General features: G+C 42.8%; 2 protein-coding genes across 2 annotated transcripts; both read left to right on the top strand.

Annotated features, from left to right (window-relative positions):
* Positions 1–2,560: 2,560 nt before the first annotated feature.
* Positions 2,561–3,370, top strand: LOC144459465 (histone-lysine N-methyltransferase KMT5C-like). Its single transcript, XM_078163653.1, is given in 1 exon segment — positions 2,561–3,370. A coding segment is annotated over 1 exon segment (810 nt).
* A 2,272-nt stretch (positions 3,371–5,642) lies between these two features.
* On the top strand, positions 5,643–7,793 carry LOC144459464 (uncharacterized). The gene is made up of 7 exons (XM_078163652.1): positions 5,643–5,661; positions 5,804–5,987; positions 6,214–6,437; positions 6,581–6,652; positions 6,749–6,921; positions 7,116–7,367; positions 7,737–7,793. Exons 1-7 carry the CDS (start codon positions 5,643–5,645, stop codon positions 7,791–7,793), a joined length of 981 nt encoding a protein of 326 aa, XP_078019778.1.
* Positions 7,794–8,076: the final 283 nt, after the last annotated feature.

Genomic DNA, 8,076 nt, shown 5'->3' with positions numbered 1-8,076 from the left:
GATGTGGGGCTGGCTGTTCCCGGAAGCTCTCAAAGAGCTCTATAACATATGTGAAGATCGGACCCCTAGCTGGAAGTCTATTTTTCCACCCCAGATTGAGTTTTTCTGCAGCGAGTCCTTCTTGGACAGAAAGCCTTTCAGGCTTTTCTGCTTAATCAAATGAAAAAAGCCAACTCGGGCAGACTCGGTCGTAGAGCCACAAGCAAGGCATCGACGGAAAGGGCCCGATGCGCTGATCCGGGGCTTCTTCGAACCACAGCTCCAGCCCCTTCCTGTCCAGAGCTAGGGGGCGCCAAATGTTGGGATTTTTCACCAGGTTAAGTGCAATATCTTTTTAAGGGAAGCAGCCAGGGATGTGGGACAAGCACCGTTGGAAAGGTCTCAGAGAGCTCTATGTCATATGTCAGGGCCATCTATGTGGCTCTGATCTGGAGCCAACTCTGAAACGAAAGGGGGTAGAGGCACGGGAAGTGATGCGCCAGAAAGCCCTCCATGGCGTGAGTGCAAAAGTGCCCTCGGTGTCCTCCTACCTCAAGTACTTCAGGTGATGGGGAGGTAAATCTTACTTCCATATTTTCATCTAATGAATGGCTTCCAAAATTTAATCTACGTAAAAGTGGGGCCCAAACTGAGTTTTGGGCCCCTTTTGGGGTCCTTCCCGTGGGCTCAGGGGTACCAAAAATTACACCCTGTATCAGCGGGATGGCAGGTTTCAGCCAGAAGTGGTTCCAAGTCTCCATCTCGTTGTATGGCCAAATAGGCCCAAAAAAGACTGCGTGGGGTGACCTGCTGACCCCTGAACTTTGGGAGGCCGTAACTCGAAAACGCAAGTGGCTAGGGACGTGGGGCCGGCTGTTCCTGGAAGCTCTCAAAGAGCTCTATAACATATGTGAAGATCGGACCCCTAGCTGGAAGTCTATTTTTCCACCCCGGATTGAGTTTTTCTGCAGCGAGTCCTTCTTGGATGGAGAGCCTTTCAGGCCTTTCTGCTTAATCAAATGAAAGAAGCCAACTCAGGCAGACTTGGTCGTAGAGCCGCAAGCAAGGCATCGACGGAAAGGGCCTGATGAGCTGATCCGGGGCGTCTTCGAACCACAGCTCCAGCCCCTTCCTGTCCAGAGCTAGGGGGCGCCAAATGTTGGGATTTTTCACCAGGTTAAGTGCAATATCTTTTTAAGGGAAGCAGCCAGGGATGTGGGACAAGCACCGTTGGAAAGGTCTCAGAGAAATTTCTCCTCACTCCCTGCATTGAATGTTGTGTGTGAAAAATATTTTCGGGACAGCAAGAAGTGATGCTGGTGACCAGAATGATGTCTGGAGTGTCAGTTGGAGTGTCAAATGTGAATAACATAACGTTACTTAGCAAAATGAATTTAAATGTGCTTAATTACCACTTTTAATCTAAACATGCTTTTGCACTTAACAAATGAAGAAATAGCTGGACAGGCAATTCATAAACATTACTTTAATATTGTGATACTCGGATTAGGTTACTGATTACATTTTTTAACAGGGAATTCGTATTTGTATCAGAATATATTTTTAACGTAACCCTCCCAAGACTGACTGCGTCGTATCTTGGGTTATAGACCACAACCCTAACAACCCATATATGGATGTAAAGCAGAGGTTCTCTGCCTTCAGAAACTGTTGAATTTTTTGGATAGCCTCTTGGAATCATGTTAAAATGAAAACGGCTTGTTTTTCTGTTGCAGGCGACGTGGCCTGGGTTTAAACATCTGCACGTAAATTGATTAGAAACAGTGATTGAGAGTGGGGGTTGGGGGATACTAATTATTTCATAGTCATAAAGTTGTGGCATAAAAACATAATTTCCACATTTCATATTGCTGTAAATAGATTAATTGTTGGAGTAGAAAAAACATATATTCTAAGTTTAATATTGTATATTCCACATATCCATATTGTACTTCCACATTTCAATATATTGTATAATGCATGCACATAGATTAAAAGTTGGACTTCCTGTGTCAACAGGAAGTAGGAAGATCAGCAGCAGCATTGACTGCATGGTAAGCATTAGGTCTGTTGTTTATTGATTTTTCTTGTACAAAATGTGTTGAAAATTGTTTGTGTTTGCCTTATTTCACCGTCTAACATCACAATATCATGTTTATCAGTGTTTTTATGCACTTTTGAACTTTTAAAAAACATGTTTTATTGCATTTTGGGCAGCACATGAAAATGTGATCATATAGATGTAAATGCGGAATATTTCCAAATTTCAAACTGTTACTTAATATAGAGATTGAAATTTGGAACATGAAGTTAGTTAGCTATCTAGCTACATAATACATACATTTTAAAGCTAATTTGTCATTGTATCTTATACATTTTTGCCTTAGCCACTCAATGCAGCCTGGAATTTGCAGTCAATAGCAGCCCAACAAATTCCAGAAGTGATGTTTATTTAAACAGCTGGGCTTCACGGGAAGACAGAGAAAAGTGAGCAAAAGTGAACAGGTTGTTATAAACCGTCGATCGGACGATACTTTTCACTGACTCCAAAAGACTCTCAACATGCTGATGGTTTGAGGCAATGGATGGAGGGACCAAAATGAGTGTTATGGAGCTGTGTGAGATTGATGACCTGGCCACGGGTTTGGTGCTGGACCCTCTGCTGGGTTTCAGGACCCATAAAATGAACATCACTCCTTCACCAGAGATACAGTGTTGTGGTATTCTCAAAGAGACCCTGCTGAGCTTTCAGCATACACATGATTTCAGCGCAACATTTGATGCACTGCTGATGATAGTGGGCAAACTGGCTGGTGACTATTTTAATTCTCTGGGAAGCCGTCATCAGGAACTACTGAGGCAACATGTGTATTGCTACTTCAGGGCCTTCCTGTTGGACAGTGGTGTCAAGACAGAGTCCACTGACAGATACTCTTCTGAGACCAATGGAGCAAAGATAACCTCAACAAGGCACTGGTTTCCAGGACAGTGTGCTGAGGTCCTGCTGGGCTGCATAGCAGAGTTTAGTCCCGCTGATAGTGCTGTGCTGCAGGCTGGAGTCAATGACTTCAGCGTGATGTATTCCTTACGCAAACGCTGTGATCAGCTCTGGCTTTTGCCTGCAAGTTTTGTTAACCATGACTGCAATCCAAATGGCAAGTACGTCGCTTGCAGGTTCTTTGCTTATGTTGAAGTCATTAGACCCATCTCACCTGGCGAGGAGATCACATGTTACTATGGTGCCAACTTTTTTGGGGAGGGAAATTAAATGTGTGAGTGCTGCACCTGTGAGAGGAATGGAAAGGGTCGCTTTAAACAAAGAGGGAAGCAGTCTCATTGTGAAGAAACAAGGGACCCTGTGGCTCCAAAATACCGACTGAGGGAGAGATGACAAGTTGATTAAAGAGGTGGAAAGATGGACAGTGCACAAGAGGACCTCTTCGAGACCAAGAAGTGCAGCTCTCACTGCGCTCACACATCAAACAAAACCCACTAACACAGCCGACACAGAACCTGTGTCTCACCCTGTCGAAATGGACAAAACCTGTAACACAGAAACAAACGAGAAGACTGAGAAAGCAATTACACAAATTCAAAGCAACAAGTGCAACAGCACTGAATTCTGCTCCATGGACATGGCTGAAAATCCAGCTGCCAAGCCAGTGAAGGACGAGCCAAGGAGAGCTTCATCCCTCTTAGAAGTTTGTCAGAGTGTCACAGATAGATCAAAGAAAGCTGGAGACAGTCCACTGATATCAACACAAAGTGCAGGAGCAGACTTCTGAAGACGGGAAAGGAAATGAGGTTGTAAGAAGAAGGAGCAAGCAGAGTTCTAGAGAAGCTCTGACAGCACAGTCAGAAAGAAGAGTGTCCAGAGCCCCAAAGGGGCAGCAAGGAGTTACAGAGATATACACAGCTGAGGGTAACAGAGGGATGGGTTATTTATTGTTTGAATATGCTCAGTTTTCCAGTTTTTGACAATAACATTGTGACCACATGTCCTTCTTAAACCCCTCTAAATGCACAGGTTTCAGTGTTCTGAATGTCCTCTTTGGCAAGATGGTAAGTAGAAAATAACAGAGAGTGTACTTTGTGATAGTTTGCTGAGGAGGCAGAGTCTTAATTTGGTGTATTATTTTTAATTATCTGCAGAGCAGAAAAGTATGCGGATTGTGTTTTGCCAGCTACAGCAACTTAAAGCAACATCTTACAGTGTCCCACACCATTCCGAATAAAGAGGAGTTCAAGCTTCTTGTGAAATATGGGAATGGACGGTAAGATTAAATAAAATGTGTTTCTCATATTTATGCATAGATACCCTGTTATGTTATCAGCTTGGATTTCCTGGACTCATTTATTTTTCATTTCCTACCACAGAACTTCACAGCTTGGACTGCGACTTATGTGGGAAGAAAAAGCTTGCCCGCCTCGATAAGCACTTACAAGATACACATACAATTATATCAGCAGAGGTAAGTACAATCATTTTGTTTTAATTTGACGTAAAAACTCATTTAAGATCTGTTGTAAATGCAATGTTTTGTCCCTCTTAAGTTTGTCTAATAGTAGATTATTTTTTTATGTTAATAGGAATGAGAACCTATCATGAAGCAGGCCAAGAGAGCAGCGATCGTGAAAGAGCTCGGTGAACTGCGGAGGTCCCAGCCCGATAAGCCCATGGTATCAACGTTGGACATGGGGATTACCGATGAATACGGTACTCTTAAGTTGTGTTAATATTATTTGTGATTCCCTGGTATCAAGGGGACTGAAAAGAAGGCTTTCATTATCATATCCCATTAAATTTTCTATCCAACTATACACAAATTAAATTTGAGCTTTCTATTGTGTAGTTTTTTGTATGGCTTTTGTGTAGCAACCAAAAATGTTATGACATATACAGAAATTTGGAACGACAGGGTTTTAATTTCCAATTTAAATCAAATAAATTTCATTACAGAGGATGATTGTCTGCCTATTGATTTGGAACCGTCTGAGGATTCCGTTGATAAGGAACATAGGCAGGAGCAAGAGGGATCCCAGGACGAAGACACAGACATGGACCTGGATATTTCAAAGCACAACATTTCACCCCCCAATGCTCATCCTCCCACTGGAGTCGTTTCCAGCCACAGATGTTCCACCCTCATGCCTGGCGGAAGTCATGTGAGAAGTGATCAAAATGTGTCCTCCTCCACTGACCCTAATGCCAGTAAGCCACTTCCTTCCACCCCTGTTTATGGGTCCCACAACTCCTCTGCAGTGACCCTAATGCCAGTCAGCCACTTCCTTCCACCCCTGTTTATGGGTCCCACAACTCCTCCTCCACTGACCCTAATGCCAGTCAGCCACTTCCTTCCACCCCTGTTCCTGGGTCCCACAACTCCTCCTCCACTGACCCTAATGTCAGTCAGCCACTTGCTTCCACCCCTGTTCCTGGGTCCCACAACTCCTCCTCCACTCACCCTAATGCCAGTCAGCCACTTGCTTCCACCCCTTTGTCAAAGGCATGCAAGTGCACCTGCCAGCAGTTTTTTTCCAGGTTGCAGCAGCTGGAACAAAAAGTGGATTTTTTGATGACAGCACAGCACCAGACACCCACCCGTATACCTTGTAAACCACCTCTGTCGGCTCAAAAATGGGAACATGCCAACAAGGGGAGGATGGGCGATCATTTATTTGGTAAGTTTTCCTTTCCTTTCCAGTTACAATTTGGGGGAGACAGAGAGATTTACAGTTAGTTCATTCTTTCCCTTTTCACCTTTGTTGTTTTGGGGTTGTCCAACTAATTAATTAGTTATTAACTGTTTTTATTTTACTGCAGAAAAGATTCTTCAAGACTTTAGAAAGTTTCGCCTGGGGTCACGGAAAGGAAAGAAGGACGTAGAAAATGCACGGCAGTCATCCAGCCACGGTCTTCGCTTTTGCCTCTACATGGCCGCTGGCCTGCCTTCCAAGGCCGTCTCCCAAGACCTAAGGTTCCTAATCCAAGTAGACAAGTTACGTGTGTAAGTAGTTTTTCATCTCAGATTTTTCTTGACCTAAAAAAAGACAATTTTTAGAGTTAACCAGGCACCAAATACTTACAAATACACACATATTTTTTTTCTATGAATTCCAAATTTTAATCTACGGTGATATAGAAATAGATGAGAATTGAGAAGTTGGACCATGGAATGTGGTGGAACTGGAAGTCAGATTTAGCCACTTCTAACTCCTTAACTTTTTCCACAGTTGGCCAGCGCACCTGTTTCAGAAGGGCTATGCACCCACGACAGTCAAAAACATGTTGACCAATGTGGTCATGTTCCTCAGACACACCGAGAACTCATTCGAGAAGGCTAGTAAGCTCAAGAAGAAAGACTTCGCGACACTTCAGTATGAAATTAAGAGAATCATGGCTGATGTCCAGAAAAAAATGGTCGTCCACCGGCAGAAAGTCCTACGCCATAAGACAGGTAAATGTTTTCAGTTTTTTTCAGTCCGGTATTCTTGGCTTTATTGAAATCAAATTGTATGTCTCATATATGTATATATATATATATATATATATATATATATATTGTCATCTAAATACATGCATGTCACACTGTTTTTACAGACAATCAGCTTGGTGCAGTCGAAGAAAAGAAATTCATGATTACTGCCAGGAAAAAAATTCCTAAACTGTTTGGTAAGTAGACGTCATTATTTACGTTGTACTCTTTCTTCTTCAGTAGGTTGCATTCTTAACTGTATCTTTCTGTGTATATCTTTGCATGTTTTGTAGAAAGCTTAGCCGGCAATGGAAGTCAGCAGAATGAGCATTCCAAGCTCATTGGCTACATAATGGGCTACCTGTCCATGCTCACTGGACACAGATCCATTGTACTCACTAACATGACCAAGGAACATGTGATGAACTTTGAGACGTGGGATCATGGCAAGAAGTTCCATGTTCTGGTTAGTATTTATTTAGGTGTGGTGGGTCCAAGTAATGAACTTTTCACTGGTTAAATTAAGATTAGTGTCTTTGTTGAAGTCAGCATTTCATAGTCATATAAGCTACAAACACCAGTCACTGGAGATTTGTTTCACTCATTTAAAGTCCACCTATCCACAGAAATAATTTCATTTTCTTGATTTTATATCCTAAGGTGGATGACCACAAAACCGTGAGGTCATTTGGCCAAGCTGCATTTTCCCTCAACAATGAGGAGTTTACGTGGCTTGAATGCCTGACCAATGGCAAGTGCTGTAAGCCAGGCCAGGCCAGCAAGTATGTGTTCCATACAGTGCTTGGCAAGCAGATTCAGAAGCCGCTAAACTTCCTCCATCTGGCTTGGGTGGATGCTAGAATGCAGGGGACTGTCAGCTTCAACATGATCTGGAGCAGCGTCTCTACTCAAGTAAGAACTTAATATAAGTTGGAATCTGGCCATAGTTTTTAGAATTTGGAAGTTGTAATTCATCCATAGATTAGAATTTGGAAGTTGGAATTTGTCTATAGATTACAATTTGGAAGTTGGAGATCAGTGGCATTGGATTTGAATTTGGAAGTTTGAATCCTCAACGTGGGGGCTAGAATTTGAAGTGAGATTATGTTGATGGTTGCATGTAGGTAGAAGTAACAAATTTAGTGTACACGCATTTTAGAGACTGTTGAGTGGATGTCATAAGTTTATTGAGAGCGTTGATCAACACTGTTGAGACACATTTTCTAAAAGGACTGTTTTCATATCACAATTTTATAAAAATTTCTTTGTTTGGGTTTCCAGGCCAACAAATACCTCTCTGAAAAGGAGAGGAAGCAGGTGGCAAAACATGTGCCATGACCCCAGCACAGCAGAGCGATTTTATGTCACTCTGCCAGACAAAGTGATGGGGTATGAAACCAGAAAGTTGCGAATGAAAGCCTTGCAGAGTGCTGCTGCCAGCCCCCCTCCAGATGACAAAAGTGATGACGATGAACTCATCTTAACTGATACATCAGAGACAAGCTCAAGTGGTGAGGAACCTGTGTATGATGATCGACCAGAGTCAAGCTCTTCACTGTCTGATGAGGAGTTGAAGAGCAGGCGTCAAAAACGTGAGAGTTCTCCACAGGGACATGGAGTG

Source organism: Epinephelus lanceolatus, chromosome 21, assembly GCF_041903045.1.
Source record: "Epinephelus lanceolatus isolate andai-2023 chromosome 21, ASM4190304v1, whole genome shotgun sequence".
In the NCBI taxonomy this organism is placed as follows: domain Eukaryota; kingdom Metazoa; phylum Chordata; class Actinopteri; order Perciformes; family Serranidae; genus Epinephelus; species Epinephelus lanceolatus.
Note: the sequence above shows the minus strand (reverse complement) of the source record. Positions and strands in the feature narration are given on the sequence as shown.

Bases quoted from the DNA above. Each gene is read 5' to 3' on its own strand.
- LOC144459464 (XM_078163652.1), top strand. The intron at 6,438-6,580 runs GTAAATGTTTTC...CTGTTTTTACAG, and splicing joins AGTCCTACGCCATAAGACAG to ACAATCAGCTTGGTGCAGTC. The intron at 6,922-7,115 runs GTTAGTATTTAT...TTATATCCTAAG, and splicing joins GCAAGAAGTTCCATGTTCTG to GTGGATGACCACAAAACCGT.